General features: G+C 34.5%; 1 protein-coding gene across 1 annotated transcript in view; it reads left to right on the top strand.

Moving 5' to 3' along the window:
- Nucleotides 1-17,096, top strand: part of SDCBP (syndecan binding protein) — a 35,466-nt gene extending 18,370 nt beyond the window's left edge. The window contains exons 4-9 of the mRNA XM_051970158.1: nt 32-141; nt 2,991-3,152; nt 7,624-7,799; nt 13,829-14,000; nt 14,707-14,798; nt 16,409-17,096. Coding sequence (XP_051826118.1) covers nt 32-141; nt 2,991-3,152; nt 7,624-7,799; nt 13,829-14,000; nt 14,707-14,798; nt 16,409-16,463 — 767 coding nt within the window. The 3' untranslated portion in view covers nt 16,464-17,096. The remainder of the gene's footprint in view (nt 1-31; nt 142-2,990; nt 3,153-7,623; nt 7,800-13,828; nt 14,001-14,706; nt 14,799-16,408) is intronic.
- Nucleotides 17,097-17,527: the final 431 nt, after the last annotated feature.

Genomic DNA, 17,527 nt, shown 5'->3' with positions numbered 1-17,527 from the left:
TTTCCTTTTTTCTTTCTTTTTTTTTTTTTAGGTCTGTATCCTAAACTGTATCCTGAACTTTCTCAGTATATGGGTCTGAGTTTAAATGAAGAAGAAATTCATACCAACATGGCCCTAGTACCTGGAGCAGCATCTCAGGGGGTATGTAAAGTGGAAGTAATTTAGAATTTCATAAATTATACTTAGCATGTAGTAAATATATAACTATCTTTTTATAATTAATGTATATACATTATATGTTTGATATTTTTAGAATGTATGGTATTATTAGAACTCAACTTGGACCTCAGGTCCACAGAAAGCGACTTGAGATCTAGGACTAGAACCCATGTGCATTTATTCACAATCTAGCTGGTATACTAATATACATACTACATTCTAATTCTGATTTATTACAATTTAGTATTTGCACATAGCTAGTATTAGACTTCACTGTTTTATAGTATTTGGAGAAAAATCCATTTGAACTATCTCAGGAAATTAATTTTATTTTTATAATTATATCTTAACTCATGTGTAGTGTTACTTCATTTTGTATAATTCTAACTATGTTTCCCCCTCACCCTTCATAGAAATTGTGTTTAGGACACAATAACCATGTGATCTTGCTTGAGTTGAATTTATAGTTGCCTCCTTTTTAGGCTATGTGACAGCTCATTACCATAAAAACCCTGCCTAATCAAAATGTCAGTTAACATAGATAATATTTAAATAGATTAGAATTATTCATTCACCTATTAAGAGGCAGGCATTTGAGATATTTGATCTCCTAATATCCAATGCAGATTTCTAAAAGCTTTAAAAAAAAAAAAAAAAAGCAAGTTCCTTCCTGTAAGCAGGCAACAAACTTGCCTTCATTTTACATCTTTACTCTAGATCTTGTCATCACTGACAAATGTATCACTTCCCAGTTTAAGAATCTGAAATTCTCTTATTTGACCATGTTCTATTGGCTTTCTACTTCTCCCCTTTTTCATTCCAAACCAGACCCTACTCTTTATCCAAAACATTTTCTCCAAGGCCAACTTAGTCTTTCAACATGAAATCTTCACTGCTTATTTGCTAATATGATCTGATCTTTCCTTCTTCTGACTTCATATAGTATTTTTGATCATATTTATTTTACATTTACTATATGTCACAATCTTATATAATGTTGCATATTTATGTTTCACTTAATCTCCCCATAAAATTGTTAGTTCATCAGATTGGAGATTATGTTTTGTTCAAATTTTGCATAATTCTTAATGTCTGCCATGGTGTTCTGCTCAGAAGTGCTTAATAATCATTTGTTGAATTGAAGAAAATAAGTAGCTGAGCTTCTGCTTTCATTATAGAATGAATCATTTCTACAATCAGTTTTTTACACAGAGTGATTTTATTACAGTTCTGTGACAAAAATAGCAAAGAGCATGGTGTGCTATAGGTAGTTGGTTGTTATTTTGGAGTAGGCCGAGTCCATTTTCTTCTCTATTATATATGATTATGAGCCAATATAGTCTAATAATAAATGGAATTATACCCAAAGCCTTTTAATTTTTTGTTAACCTGTGCATCTGGTTTGTATAACATATCAATTTTACTAAGAGATATGCAAGATAGTTTAGATTCATGCATAAAATACAAAAAGTACAAAGAAAATAACTGAGACATAAAGACATTAAAATGCTAGAGAGGGAGGGAGTATTATGGGAACAAGGTCCCACTTGAGAATAATATATTTAGTTTCACTAAGAAACAACATATTTCAGCAGAAAAACTTGTCTAAAATGCTTTCTTTTTTTTTTTTTTTTTTAATAATTTTTTATTGATAGAATGCATGCCAGGGTAATTTTTACAGCATTATCCCTTGCATTCATTTCTGTTCCGATTTTACCCCTCCCTCCCTCCACCCCTTCCCTGAGATGGCAAGAGTCCTTTACATGTTGAATGGGTTGCAGTATATCCTAGATACAATATATGTGTGCAGAACCAAACAGTTTTCTTGTTGCACAGGGAGAATTGGATTCAGAAGGTATAAATAACCCGGGAGGAAAAACATAAATGCAAGCAGTTTATATTCATTTCCAGTGTTCTTTCTCTGGGTGTAGCTGCTTCTGTCCATCTTTGATCAATTAAGGCTCTCTTTATCGAAGAGGTCCACTTCCATTAGAATACATCCTCAAGCAGTATCATTGTTGAGGTATATAATGATCTCCTGGTTCTGCTCATTTCACTCAGCATCAGTTCATGTAAGTCTCGCCAGTCCTCTCTGTATTCATTCTGCTGGTCGTTCCTTACAGAACAATAATATTCCGTAACGTTCATATACCACAATTTACTCAACCATTCTCCAATTGATGGGCATCCATTCATTTTCCAGTTTCTAGCCACTACAAACAGGGCTGCCACAAACATTTTGGCACATACAGGTTCCTTTCCCTTTTTTAGTATCTCTTTGGGGTCTAAGCCCAGTAGAAACACTGCTGGATCAAAGGGTATGCACAGCTTAATAACTTTTTGAGCATAGTTCCAAATTGCTCTCCAGAATGGCTGGATGTGTTCACAATTCCACCAACAATGTATCAGTGTCCCTGTTTTCCCACATCCCCTCCAACATTCCCCATTATCTTTCCCTGTCATTCTAGCCAATCTGACAGGTGTGTAGTGGTATCTCAGAGTTGTCTTAATTTGCATTTCTCTGATTAATAATGATTTGGAGCATATTTTCATATATCTATAAATAGTTTCAATTTCTTCGTCTGAGAATTGTCTGTTCATATCCTTTGACCATTTATCAATTGGAGAATGGTTTGATTTCTTATAGATTAGGGTCAGTTCTCTATATATTTTGGAAATGAGGCCTTTATAGAACCTTTGATTGTAAAAATGTTTTTCCAGTTTATTTAAAATGCTTTCTTTAAGAGTATGTGTAAACGACTATATATTTTAGTATTAATTATATATATGAAAAGCTTTCCTAAATTTAATATCATCTGTGCTTTTGGCAGCAATTGGTGGCCAGGCCTTCTGCTGTGAATTATATGGTGGCTCCTATAACTGGTAATGATGTTGGAATTCGAAGAGCAGAAATTAAACAAGGAATTCGAGAAGTCATTTTGTGTAAAGATCAACATGGAAAAATTGGCCTTCGACTTAAGTCAATAGACAATGTGAGTATTTAATTTTTTTTTTTTTTTTTGTTTTGTTTTAGAGGTATGTCTCGTTGTGACATGGAAATTATCATGCTTGTATTAGGCCATGCCCTCATACAGAGGTCAGAAAAAGTGATACAAGGAAATTTTCAAGGTCTTTCTGAAGAACTCTGAGATTAATTTTGTGGCAGTATTTGCTATGTCTCAATCATGAACTGCCTGTATCAAAGAAGGTGCATGAGCAAAGAAGAATTGCAGTAGCTGAAGAGAAATGTGAGATGCACAAATTTAGAGACATCTCCATTCCAAATTTTTATATAGACTATTTGTTCCTGACTTGTGGTACAGTCTTTTGAGCTCATATTGGTTTGACCAGAGTTGGACCTATTGTAACTTAAATTGTAATTGTTGTCATTTTGGTCCTCTTTGAGAATGAACAATCAACCAGGATTTTGTTTGTTTAGTTATTTCCAATCATATCTGACTCTCAGTGACCTCTTGGGGGTTTTCTTGGCAAAGTACAGGAGTGGTTTGCCACTTCCTTCTTCAGTTTATTTTATTTTTATTTATTTATTTAGATTGAAGCTTTTTATTTCAAAATATATGCAAGGATAATTTTTCAACATTGACCCTTGCAAAACTCTTGTGTTTGAATTTTCTCCTCTTATCTCCATCCCCTCCCTTAGATGGCAAGTAATCCAATATATGTTAAACACGGTAAAAATATGTAAATTGAATATAGACATACATATTTATACAATATCTTGCTGCACAAGAAAAATTTCAGCTCATTTTATAGATGAGGAAACTGAGGCATACAGGATTAAATGACTTGCCCAGCGTCATATAGTAAGTAAGTATCTAAGGTTGGATTTGACTTCAGGTCTTCTGATTTCATACCTGGCACTCTAACCACTGAATCCTCTACCTGCCCAAACATTTATTAAAACACTTAACTATTTATTGGGCAGATGCTAGGGATACAAAACCAGAAATGAAAACTCTCAAAAATCCCAAAAGAGGAATTATATGTCAGAATTAATTATGACTGTTTCCACAAGATAAGAAAGCAATGAACCCAACAGAATAATACCAAGGATGACATTCTGATTGTAAGCATGGGGGACTGGGAAGAGAGTGGTCTCCTTACTTTAATAGTAAAATTTGGAAGAGGGGAGGTTTTTTTGGGGGGAATATAAGTTTGGTTTTAGACATGTTGAATTTAAAATGTCTATAGGAAATACACTTTGAAATGTCTAATAGGCAGTTGCACATACAAGAAAAGAGAATCAGCAAAGATATTATTAGGGTTGGATAAGTAGATCTGAGAGTCATTGGCATAGAAATAATTGAATATATGGGAACTGATGAGATATTTAAATGAAATTGTGTATAGAAAGAAGAGAAGAGGGCCCAGGACAAAACCCTATTGAGACACTCATAGTTAGGGAGCATGACTTGGATGAAGATCTAGCAAAAGATAATGAAGTAGTCATATAAGTAAGAAGAGAAGAAGTGAATGTTGTTCTGAAAACCTAGAGAAGAAAGTATCAAGAAGAAGATGAAATTGACGGCGGCTGATAGAGATAACTTTAGAGAGACATCTTTTGGTTAAATATTAAGCATAAAAACCAGACTGAAATTAAGAAGAATAAAAGAAAAGGAAATTGACATACCTATTGTAGATGGCCTTCTTTAGCCAGAAAAGACTAGGAGGAATAGAAGATGATAGTTATCTGGGATGGATAGATCAAGTGAGAGGTTTTTCAGGCTGTAGCACACATGGATATTTTTGTATTCAGAAAGAAAACAGACAATGAGAGATTGAAGATATTTAGGGATGATAGAGGAGTCAATCTATTGGAGAAAATGGGATGGAAAGGAACCACTTATACATGTAGAAGGGGCTATCTTTGCAAAAAAAAAGGGGCTACCTTCGGTGAGACAGGTGAAGGAAATAGTGGCAGAAACATCTGGGTGGTGTGAGATAAGGCAAAGGGGAGAAGAGAGATCTCTTGGCAAGTGGATTCAGTTTTCTGTAAAATTTGATATAAGATTCTTAGCTGAGAGGGTGATGGAGGGGGAGCCATGGAAGGTTTTAGGAGGGATGAAAAGGTTTGAAGGAGTCATTGGTGAGCGTGTTAAGTTATTGTGGAGGATATAAAAGGATTGTCTAGCTAAAATGAGGGCCTCATGTAGATCAGTAGAAGACCCAATCAAAATTGTTGCATGATTATCTCTCATCTTAGTTTAGTAGTCTATATGTATGAGCAGAAACAGTCAATGCTGGTAAGTAATTCAAGACTGAGGCTTGTCAGGACATAATCAGTGATATAGAGAACAGGATAGTGTAGAGCTGAACTAGTTCAGCAGAGAATCCATTTGGGGAGAGGAGAATATACCTAATTCAAGGGAAAGAGTTCAGAGATAATGGCTCACAAGAGAAATGAGGGGTTGGGGGATTGGAAGTTGTTATTGATAAACAGAATTTGCTATTAGAAGGCAGAATGAGAGGTTGAATGCCAATAGATTGTGATCATATGAAGTAATTTCAAAGTTTGTGCACATGGAAAATGGTTGGTTTATGGGTGATGGTATGTCCATATTTGTGGTTGTGTGGAGTAGGCTATAGAAAATGAGTAAGTTGAGGAATTGGGAGGTTAGAGTGAGGGTGCCTTTAGTTTGACAGTAAAAGAAGAGAAAGATTGTGAGTCCTATACTGAACTTAAGAAACAAGGGGAGTGTCCTGGAGGTCCATAGACATCTGTTACCTGAATTTTTATTGATTGATATAGATGTAGTGAACTTCAAAGGAAGATAGGTTACTGAGTGAAGTGAGGGAAAACCTGGAAATGACAATGAGGGGAAGGATTATTCCAGCCTTTCCCTCATTGACCAATAAATGGAGGAATAAATGAGTGAAAGAGTAGCTAGTGGTAGAAAAAGGAGTTTAAAAAAGATCTTTGTGAGAACCAGAATATGAGAAGAATGAGAAAAATACAACCTAGAATAATAAAGCAGCAGTAAAGGGTAGGGATATAAATATCCTTTGATATTTACTTGATATAAATATCAAGTAATTCTGATGAAGGTCTAATATCTAAGATATATAGAGGTAACTAAAAACCATTTAAAAATTATTAAGATGTTTATATTCAAATAACACTGTGTTATTTGATACTTGTATGTTTTATTTCTAGCTTTGCATTTCAAATTCTGGTAATAGCTGGCTTTAGTAGAGCTAGATATGGATAGGGACTATACCTGTGATTTAGGGAATTTTGAGGTAAGAAAATGCTATCCTAAAGCAGGATGGTACCTTTTCTGTAATTTATACCCTTGTAGATCAAAAAAAGAATGTCTTTTATGTAAGGATCAGACAGCTTATATGGATTAGAGGTGAGATTTGAACCAGAGCTTCTAAGGTGGTAAAGCAATCTCCAGAACAGGAGAAAAACAATGGACCTGGGAGTTAGAATGCCTGGGTTTAATTCCTGGGTCTGTGACTACCTTAATAGGTAATCTTAGGCAAAGCCTTAATCTCTTTGAGACTTGGTTTTTTCCTCAGGTACAGTAGAGATAGTACTATACCGATAGTACTGTACCAATACTACTTGAATAGTGTAGGTTTTAAAGGGCTACGTAATAAATGTCAACTACTATTCACTTTTGAGGATCTGGAATTTAGTTGGTATTTGTTTATTTCTTCACTATCACTCTACCTCTATACCTTAATAGGCTTTCTTGATTGAAAAAAAAAAGTCATCATATGATAATTAATTGCAGGTTCACTAAACTTGCCCCATAATTCCACTAATACTTGGAGAACTCACTTTGTCTCTCTTTTCTTGTGCATTTTTATTGTTGCTATAGTTAAGGCACTCATAATTATTTGATATTATTAAGAACGAAATAAATGCTTATTACACAATGTATTATATCCTTCACACACTGGACAAGAAATGGGGATAGGACTTTAGTTCATTTTTGAATTCTTTATAACCTTAATCTTATTTGATTAGGTATATTTGGAGAGTTGACGAGATGAATGCATAGCTACAGATCTCAAATTTAGGATTCCAAGTCTTAAATTACAGAGAAAATTGCCAAATTTGAGTTGAATTGCCCTTTTTATCCTCTTGTCATAAAAAAAAAATGAGCACAGACACAGAGTATTAATACCTGTTTGGTCCATAAACAAAATATAACCTTTCAGCCGCATAAAACCTTGAATTATATTACTTATCTCTTCTTCCCCCAAGTATTGTTAGGATATATAGTTACTGCTAAATAGTAATAGAAATTCAGAGCATGATCAAATCATGCTTTGAGGAAATTTTATGATCAAGCTCTCAGAATTTTGCTTTCTGGTTTTCTCTCCTTCAATTACTTGTAAGTTATTTTTTCACTTTAATGAGAATTATTTGCCATGTTGCTTGCTATTTGTTTATACAATATTTCTAGCATTTCTTTCTTTTTCATTATTTAGGGTGTATTTGTTCAGCTAGTCCAGGCCAATTCTCCAGCATCTTTGGTTGGTCTGAGATTTGGTGACCAAGTTCTTCAAATTAATGGTGAAAATTGTGCAGGGTGGAGCTCTGATAAAGCTCATAAAGTTCTCAAACAGGCTTTCGGAGAGAAGATTACAATGACTATTCGGGACAGGTAAGATATTAGAAATCTGTAAGTTAGAAATGCATATTTAAAATGCTAAATAGCATTCTTTCCCTTACCCCTCAAGGATTTTGTGAGTATAATTTCTTTTCAATAATTCACATCATTATTTGACTTTAGATAGTTTTCCTACAAGTTTTCCACTTTGTTTTTTTTTTTCTCTTAATAGTATTGTTATGCTAAATCTCTATTGCTACTAAATTTTTAAAATGCTAGCTAGAACAATCCATTTTGATTTTGTGACATATGGTAATTTCTATAGTTTGATAATGTGGGGAAGGAAGGGGAAAAATAAGCATTTAAGAAGCGTTTTAAGTTTCTACTATGTTTTAGGGACTATGCTAGGTGCTGTACATTAATTTTCACATTTGATTCTCACAACTATCTTGTGAGATAGGTGGTGGTGTTATTCTCATTTAACAGTTGAGAATACTGAAGCAGAAAGGAATTGAATGATTTGCCCATGGTTACCCAGCTCTGAAATGTCTCAGCTACCATTTGAACGTGCACATTATGATTTCAGGCCTATCACTGTATCCAAGTACTGCTATATTTTGATCTAGATACAATTTTAAAATGTAACTATAATAATACAGCTAATAGGAACTAGTTGGAAGTTATGGTCATTCTCTTGTTTTGTTTTTTTAATTAAATTAGATCAAATTAAAGCATCAGGATCAGCGAGGTGGTGCAGTGGATAGAGCACCAGCCCTGAAATCAGAAGGACCTGAGTTCAAATCTGGTCTCAGACACTTAGCATTTCCTAACTGTGTGTCCCTGGGCAGGTCACTTAACCCCAATTACCTCAGCCAAAAAAAAAAAAAAAATCAAAGCAGTATTACTTTGAGATACACATGGCTCACAACTGAATAGCTTTTGTTTACTTACAGAGGTCATTATGGGATCTGTTTTCAGATCAGACAGTAAGCATTTATTAAACACTTACTATGTACTAGGTGCTGTGCTACGTTCTAGTGATACAGATAGCAAAAGACAGCCCCAGCTTTCAAGGAGTTTAACAGTCCAGTGGGAGAAAAAACAGGCAAGCAAATACATACAATAGACAAGGTATAAAGAAGATAATTATAAAAAAGGGAAGGCACTGGAAGGAATTTAGGAAGTCTTCCTTTATATAACGGAGGTTTAACTAGAAATGGAAGGGAACCAGGATATAGAGTAGAAGAGGGAGTGCATTCTAGGTCCACATAGCCAATGAAAATGAGGCTAGAAAAGTACGTGGACTTTGGGGAGTGGGAAGAGAGTGTAAAGTATAAGAGAGTTGGAAAAAATGTGTGTGGAAGGTGATGCTAGCTTATGGAGGATTTTGAATGCCAAACAGAGGGTTTTACATTTGATTCTTGATGTGATAGAGAGCCTCTGGAAGTTTATTGAATTGGGGGTGGCAGAGGGGTGACAGTTGAAAAATCACTTTGATTGGTGGCTTAATGGAAAATGGATTGGAGTGAAGAAAAGCTTATGGCAAGCATACCATCCAGCAGGATATTGTAATGAGGTGTAGGGAATGAGGGCTTATAATAAGATAGTGGTAATATCAGAGAGAAGGGAATTATTTGAGAGATAATGCAAAGATAAAATCAACAGAGATTGGAGAATCATCAATATAGAGATAGGAATTGAATCCTTGAGAACTGATGAAATCAATAGGACAAATAATAGAGAGAGAAAAGAGAAGAGGGCACAGAATCCCAAGAGATATGATCCTGAGAAAGCAAAGTCTCAAAGAGGGAGAACCCAACAAAGGAGATGGAAAGAACAGTCTGAATGAGAACTCAAAGAGGGTAATGCTTCAAAAGCCTAGAGAGGAGAGACTATCAAGAAGGTAAAAGTGAATAATGAAAGTCAAAGGCTGCAGAGAAGTGAAGAATGAGGACTAAGAAAAGATTAATGAATTTGGCATCTAAGAGATTAGTAATTTTGGAGTTTGGTGGACTGGTGAGGCAAGAAACTAGATCATAAGACAATAAGAGAGTGAGAGGAGGCACCTTTCATAGCCTTTTTGAGGAGTTTAGCTTCATAGAACAAAAGAGAAGTCGAAAGATAGTTAACAAGAATGAAAGGATCAAGTGTTGGATTTATTTATTTTTTTTTAAGGATAGGAGAGACATGGCTATGTTTTAGATGGTAGGAAATAAGATGAGACAAAGACAGACAAAGAGAGATTGAAAATAAGTAAAAGACTGGAGATGAGTCAGGGACAGTTTGTGGGAGGAGTTGAGATGGAATGGAGTCTTCAGAGCAAGGGATTAGCCTTGGTGAGAAGTAAGAGCACTTTTTCATGTGAAAACAGATGAAGGAAGAGAGAGTGGCAGAAGACAGCTGAGTGATGAGATAAAGAGAGAATGGAATTCATGGTGAATGGCCTTATTTTTTCTGTAAGATATGAAGTAAGGAGGGGAGGGGAAACTATGAGAGGCTCAAGGAGGGACTAAAAGGTTTGAAAAGAGCCTCTGTGGAGAGTTAATAAGGAAGGTATAGTAGCATTGCTTAGAAGCAATGGAAACCCAATTGAAGTTATATAACATAGAAGGTCCAGTCAGAATGTGTGATTTTTCTCTACTTTATTCAGCAGCACATGTGTAGGAGTGAAGGTAATAGATGGTGGGAGTGAGCCAAGGCTGAGCCCCTGCCTGGATATATTCAGTAATATGTTAAGGAGGCAAGGGATTAGTACAGATGAGAACTAATGGAGGGCCACATATAGTGGGGCTGTGACTTCCCTATTCTTGGAAGCTAAACCTTATAATAAATTTGAGTTGCCATGTCCCACTTAATTCTAATAGATCTTGTGGTCTAATAAAGCCCCAAATCTTTTTTTCAGAGCTACTTTATAGCCACTGCTCCCCATTTTTGTACTCTATAAGATGCAGTGTATCTTTCATTATTCCTGTGTTAACTTCTATGCTTCTGATTTGCTCCATGAAAAGGCTTACTTTTTATAGTCGCTCCCAGCATAAAATCCTGCTCTTTCCTAATCAATTACAGGGTATGGTGAAGAGAACCTTGGTTTTGGAGTCATATGACTTTAATTTGACTAGTGGCTTTACAGTCTTAATCAGGAAATATTAATTAAGGATCTATTATATGTCAGCAGTTGTGCTACTTGGAAGAAGTCAAACTTCTAACTTGAGAGATAGGAGTGACTAAATATAAAAAGGATAAATATCAAATAGTTTGAGGAAGGAACTCATTAGCAGTTGATCATAAAGCCTTCTTGGAGAAGATGCTTGAAGTATCATCTTGAAGCATTATCTGAGAAAGAAGTGAGGAGGGAGTATATTCCAGGCATGAGATTCATACAGTGCAAAAAGATCAGAGGTATATAAGAAACAGAGGCCAGTTTGACTGTGGATTGCAGCATGCAGGACAAGAAATAATGTATCCTGAGGCTGCAAAGATAGGTTGAGGCAAGATTGTGAAATGTTTTAAGCTAAAAAACAAAAGGTTACATTGTATTCTAGAGGCAGCAGGTGGCCATTGGAGTATATTGAATAGGAGAGTATTGTGATCAAAAATGCACTAAAGAAAAATCAGTGGCATCAAGTGTGTAGGATGGACTGTATTGTAGAAAGAATTTTGAGGCAAGGAGATCAGTTGAAACACTGATGCAATCCAGGTAATAGGTGTGATGACCGCACCCTGGATACTTGAGAATCAGCTGGAGTCAGGATAAGCAAAAGTCCTTAGTCTTTATTCTTGATCTTTAGAGGTAGGATTGAACAGGATGGAAGCAGAATCTCTGCAACCTATTTCTTCCTCATCTACCGCCAAAGTGACCCTGGCTCGTCTTACTCCACCCCCTAGTCCCTCCTACAATTCTCTGCATACACCAATTATTGAGCCAACCCAAGATAGTGGGAAGGGCCATTCCCCAAGCACATGCCCATAGAGTATTGTCCAATTGGTAATTAGCCTTAAGTGCTCGAACTGACTTCAGTGAAGTCATTGACTGAGGAGTTTCAGCCCTCTACACCTATAAATAGATGCCTGAACAAAGATAGTGGCTGTGTAATTAGAGGGAAGGGTTAGATGAGACATTGTGAAGATTGACATAACAAGTTTTGGCAGTAGTTGGAAATTTGGGAGGGAGTAAGTTAAGTATTGCCAAGGTTTCAAACCTGGAATCTGGAAAACTGGTTGTGTCTATGACTTCTTGAAGTTTAGAAAGAGAGATGGATTCAGTTTGGGCTGTATCAAATTTGATTATTTTAACCTTTCTGAACTTCCATTTTCTAGTGTGCAGAATGAAGGGATTTATCTACTTTATTTACTGAAGCTCATTCCACCCTCAAATTCTACAGCCATCATTTTGTTCTTTTATTTTAACTAAATTGCATTTATGTTTTCCCAGATTTTAAATTAGTGATACCTGAATTAATCTGATTTTACTGTCATGCAAACTTTCAGTCAGTTTAAATTATTTTTTTATAATCCTATTTATATTTAACATTGCATGAGAGTTTTAGCTAATGTTGCATTTGTTTATCGGCTGAACATAAGGTTCACTGTATTTTGTTAATACATGTAAAAGTTTATTTTAAAATAATTGGAATATTAGGTGTATAAATCTAAGTAAATGACATAATAGTTTATAAAAGTCTGATGGAATTAATTCTAGGGTATCATTTATGAAAACAAAATTTTTTATGCATTTTGTTTTGGGAATTAGGAGATTTGCTTTTTTATGTATTTTTTTTTAAAGACTGAATTTTCTGCCTTGGAAGAGTTCATACTTCCAGTAGTAAGTTAGGTTACTAGATCCATTTGGTAAACTCTTAACATTAGAATGCAGAATATCACAGCTGTCAGGGACCTTAGATATAATCTAGTTCAATCTTCTCATTTTATAGGTGAAGACTGTCTTAGAAAAGTGTCAAAGAAGCATTAAATATTAGAGTCAGGGTTCAAATCCAAGTCTTCTGGCATTGAGTACAGTGATCTTAAGAAGACTGTGATGTAGGCAAATGTAATAGATGCTTTGGGAGCTGTCTCTTCTTAGAAAGTCACTTAGATAAACCATTTTAAACAACTACTGCCATATGTCCCAAGCTGTTTTTTCTGAGCAGATAAAAACAAATTTTTATCCTCTAGCTTTAATACATGGAAGCTGCAATCTTTCTAAGTAAGAAACTTCAAACAGGCTCTCTTGACTTATGGCTTTCATTACAGGTATATGCCCTCACTTTTAAAAGGCTGGTTTGTTCATGTTTTAAAGTGCTGAGTGATTTTGTTGCTACAAAAACTTTTCTGAGAAGGTTGGAAGAGAAAAAGGCTCTAGGACATTAAAACTATTTGAAAACACTTTTGAGGAATATTCTCATCTCTGCCTAATAATTGGTTAAAAAGAATAACATTAGTGACCTGGAGTCAGGAATACTTAAATTAAAATCCAGTCTTTGACAGCGATATCACACTATACTATGATCCCGGACAAGTCACTTGACTGCTGTCTGTCTGCGTTTTTCCACCTGTAAAATGTTGGAATGCAACATTTGCATTTGCCTCCCAGGGTGGTTGTGAGGAACAAGTGAGATAATATTTGTAAAATGTTTAGGACATTGCTTGGCACATTGTAGACACTTAATGTTTCCTCTTTTAATTGTTGTATCTGGTGCTAGTTTTTTCAAGAACTACCAAATTTCTAAAAAAGGATCACTTTATTAAAAGTTCAGTACTTTTTGTTCAAAGCATATACTTCATGATTCTGAGGGAAAAAAACATTTGGGCAAATTACATGCTTCTCTTGAATTTTCCATACTTTGGTTTCAAAAAACTAACTATAGTAGTGTGCTTTTTGTCTTTGTTAAAGCCAGCATTCTTAATGAAACAAAAAGTCAAAAGTAATAGTTAAGTTGAACACATTTAAAATATTAAAAGTTGATGGTTCATTTTAGTATGGTAGTTTTAGATAATATTTATTAGGCAGTGCTATAGCGCAAAAGTTTATCTCAAATTTGAATATATACTACTAAAGACTTTTTTTCCTGAAAATGTTTTCACAGACCATTTGAACGAACTATTACCATGCATAAGGATAGTACAGGACACGTTGGATTCATTTTTAAAAATGGAAAGATAACCTCTATAGTGAAAGACAGTTCTGCAGCAAGAAATGGTCTTCTCACTGAGCATAACATTTGTGAAATCAATGGTCAGAATGTAATTGGTCTGAAGGTAATGTGATATATTTTTTCTTTACTAGTTTTTATTTTATATATTTCCAAAAGTTTTCATGCACTTCTTTCTGAATGAATGGCTTTTATTGGTTCTAGAGAACAGACCAAGGCTAGTAAAATTTTGTAATGTCTCTATATATATTGGAAGGGGGAATGTCACACACACACAACTCACTTTAATTTGGCAGAAGTCCTGTGTCAACCAATTGGTTTTATAATTTTTAATGTTCATGTTAGGTAGCAAATTGATGTAAGTAATAATTGTTGAATGATTAACAGGTATAGTTAACTTTAAAAACCTAAGTTTGAATTTAGAAATTCTAAGTTCTTTTGGTGTATGTTAAAATGGCTAATATATCTTAGAAGAGAGGCTTTGGTAATAATAATCTTAAGTTTTGTCAAATGAAAACAAATTGTGATCTTATTTTTTAAGAAATTAAATTATGTGGTTCTGTATAAATCAGAATCAAATGCAAAGCATTAAGTACTGTATTATGAAGTTAATTCAGATTAACAAACATTAAGTACACACATGTAACCTTTGGCTAGATGCAAACAGTTGTGATAAAAATTGACATTAGAGTTTCAGATTTTAGAAGGACCTATCATCCCCATGAAGGGAAGGAAGAGAACGTTGTAGCCAATGTGATTCCAATTCGGTTGAGCCTCAATCTGATTTATTTTCTTTTTTGTTGTTTTAATAGGACTCTCAAGTTGCAGACATACTTTCAACATCTGGTACTGTAGTTACCATTACAATTATGCCTGCTTTCATCTTTGAACACATAATCAAAAGGTAAATAGAACAATCTTCAAATGAAAAACTTTTTTATAGCTCTTATAAATTATTTCAAGCTATCTATTACAATTTCATATATTTTAAGGGCAGAATTAATCCTAGCTTCAATAGCTATTAATCAAACCTCCCCTACTATGTAAGATTACCTACTATATAAGAATTCTTTTTGTTGTTTTCTTGTCCCTCTTAATTGATCCTTCTCTTTATCCCAATCCCTCACCTCCCCCTCCTCTCCCCCCCATCACATAAAGATAGCCCATAGCTTTATTATATATGCTGTTGAAGAGCTAAGCAATTAAAAGTTAGGTTTGATTTGTGGTTTGGCTTGGAGGGAATGGAAATGCTGACCACAGGGAAAAAGAATTGTCTTCTTTTTAGCACTTGCAGATGACTATATAGAGAAAAAGGGGAACAAAGGAAGTTTTACTTGTTTTTGTTACTCCTGGGCACTATGAAGTTTGCTTATGCATCCTTGACTTAGTTGCTGATAAGGACCACTGGAACATTGAGGATAAGTGAAATGCTAGAAGAGCTGCACTAACTCTCCTCCGGAAATTGTGTATAGGGCCTTGGGAAAAGGGGGATGGTCAGTAGTAGGGAGAAACAAAGGGGAGATTATGTGGGATCAGAGCCCATTCAGCATCTCAAAGAATAGCTTCAAAATATTGGTAGCTCTGTTTTGCCCCTGACAGTTCTGTCTTTGTAATTTATAACTCTTAATTTTGAGATTACTTTTTATTCAAAACTGCCTTTGAAGATTGTTTTATTTTTTAAAAAAATATTAAAAAATATGTTTAAAAAGTTTTACTAATTGCTGTATTGGCAGTATTTTACTAACTATTGGCTGTTAATGGCCAAGATTGGATCTATATTTTTCCCCCTCTTATGTCAGTTATGTTCAAAGAACTTGGGGAGAAAAAAAAAACTTATATCGTTTTTAGGACTGTATAGAGTAGGGTCTCTTTTCTTTATTCTGTTTCTTAAAATTGCAAAGAAAATTGCTTAGTAGCAGATAAGGCTGGTAATGAGTCATCCCAGGCAGCCAGATCTATGGCTCAGTGGATAGAATGCTAGACCTGGAATTAGGAAAAGCTGGGTTTATATCAGGTCTCATATTTCTCTTCATTGTGTGACCCCCAGGCAAGTCATGTAACACTGATTGCCTTGAAGAAAATGGCAAACAGGATATTTGCCAAGTAATTGGTATAATGTGGTCCACAGTGTCAAGAAGACTTGGGTGAGATTGAAGAGCAACAAAAGAGTAATTCAGGGAAGCACTTAGATCTGTATATGTATCAAATGTTATAGTTAAAAGAGACACAAGTTAAAAGTCCAAGACTCTTCTGTCATTAACTAGAAAATCCCAAGGCTATGAGACAAAACCAGATTTCTTAACAAATAGTTTTTGCTTTTGGTTTGCCAATTCTTTTCTACCATGAGGAAGGTGATACTCAGTGGAGCTTATCTAATGCTTGAGATTTTAATTTCTTAGCTTCTATAGTAAAAAGTTAATCCCTACCTTGTGACCCCTTAGGTGTTAGGAATAAAATTGGAAGTCTTTTATCGTTTTGAAATCTATGTATAATATATAAATGTCACTCTTACAGGATGGCGTCAAGTGTTATGAAAAATCTAATGGATCATGCTATCCCAGAAGTTTAAAATTCAAGCTGTTGTATCTTTCATATATTGGAAACTCTGCTGAACTTGAGCAATTTACTCAGCATCTTCTGTATTAGACACATAAACCTTACTGGGAGCCAAGAAGCACATGCTGCATGAGAGCCTTTGTATTGCATTATGGCTGGGAATATTACTGTTTGACACAGTTTTGTGTTCAAGCTGTAAATTGTATTTGTAGCCTTATACTGATTTTATAGATGTGAACCTTTCAAGAGTTTTGACTTTCACGGCATCAAGTTTCCAGTAGTTAAACTACTCTTTCTGTAAGCCATTATGGTTAAGATAACTAATACAGATTTTTTAAAATGTTATAATCAGGTACCTGTATTTTAGATATTCTAGAAAGTAATATTGCTTCTCTTTTCTTCTGGTGTAGTATTTTTAATGCTTTGCTATTGTACCTCTAGAAAAACTTTTCTGCTAGTTCCAATTTTGTTTACAAAAATGCAATTAAGCAACCTTGGTTTCATTCCACATGAGCATTACAAATAGCAAAATGTAGAATTGCACAAAATTGTGATGATTTTATCTTTAATAATGTATAACTAATGCTTCAATTGTCGCCTTAACCATGTTAAAGGAAAGTTCTGAAATAAAAATCAAATAAATTGATTAACTCTCAACATGTTCACTTACTGTCTTTAAAATCCATTACATATATGTAGTAATACTTATATCATTTCAATTTAATTGTGAAGCAGTACTTGGAAAAGAGGGGATAGCCTTTAGTGGGGAGAAACAAAGGGGAGATTATGTGGATCAGAGCCCATTCAGCATCTCAAAAAAAATGAATTCCTCTTTTTTACATACTTTTGCATTTGATATGCCTAGTTATTTAAACATATTATAATTAAGTTAATCCTGGGTGAACAATTTCAGCTAAACATTAACAGTTGAAAACATTTCAAAATTTATTAGTTTTTACTAAGAAGTGAATTGATTTTTATACATTCTAAAACAAACATTTCCTTTGTAACAATGTTATTAAAAATCCAAAGTATTAATTTTTAATAAGTAGGCTTCTGGAAGTTATTTACTTTCAC

The sequence above is a fragment of the Antechinus flavipes genome, chromosome 1 (assembly GCF_016432865.1).
Source record: "Antechinus flavipes isolate AdamAnt ecotype Samford, QLD, Australia chromosome 1, AdamAnt_v2, whole genome shotgun sequence".
NCBI classification, from domain to species: domain Eukaryota; kingdom Metazoa; phylum Chordata; class Mammalia; order Dasyuromorphia; family Dasyuridae; genus Antechinus; species Antechinus flavipes.
This window is presented reverse-complemented; position numbering and strand designations above follow the sequence as displayed.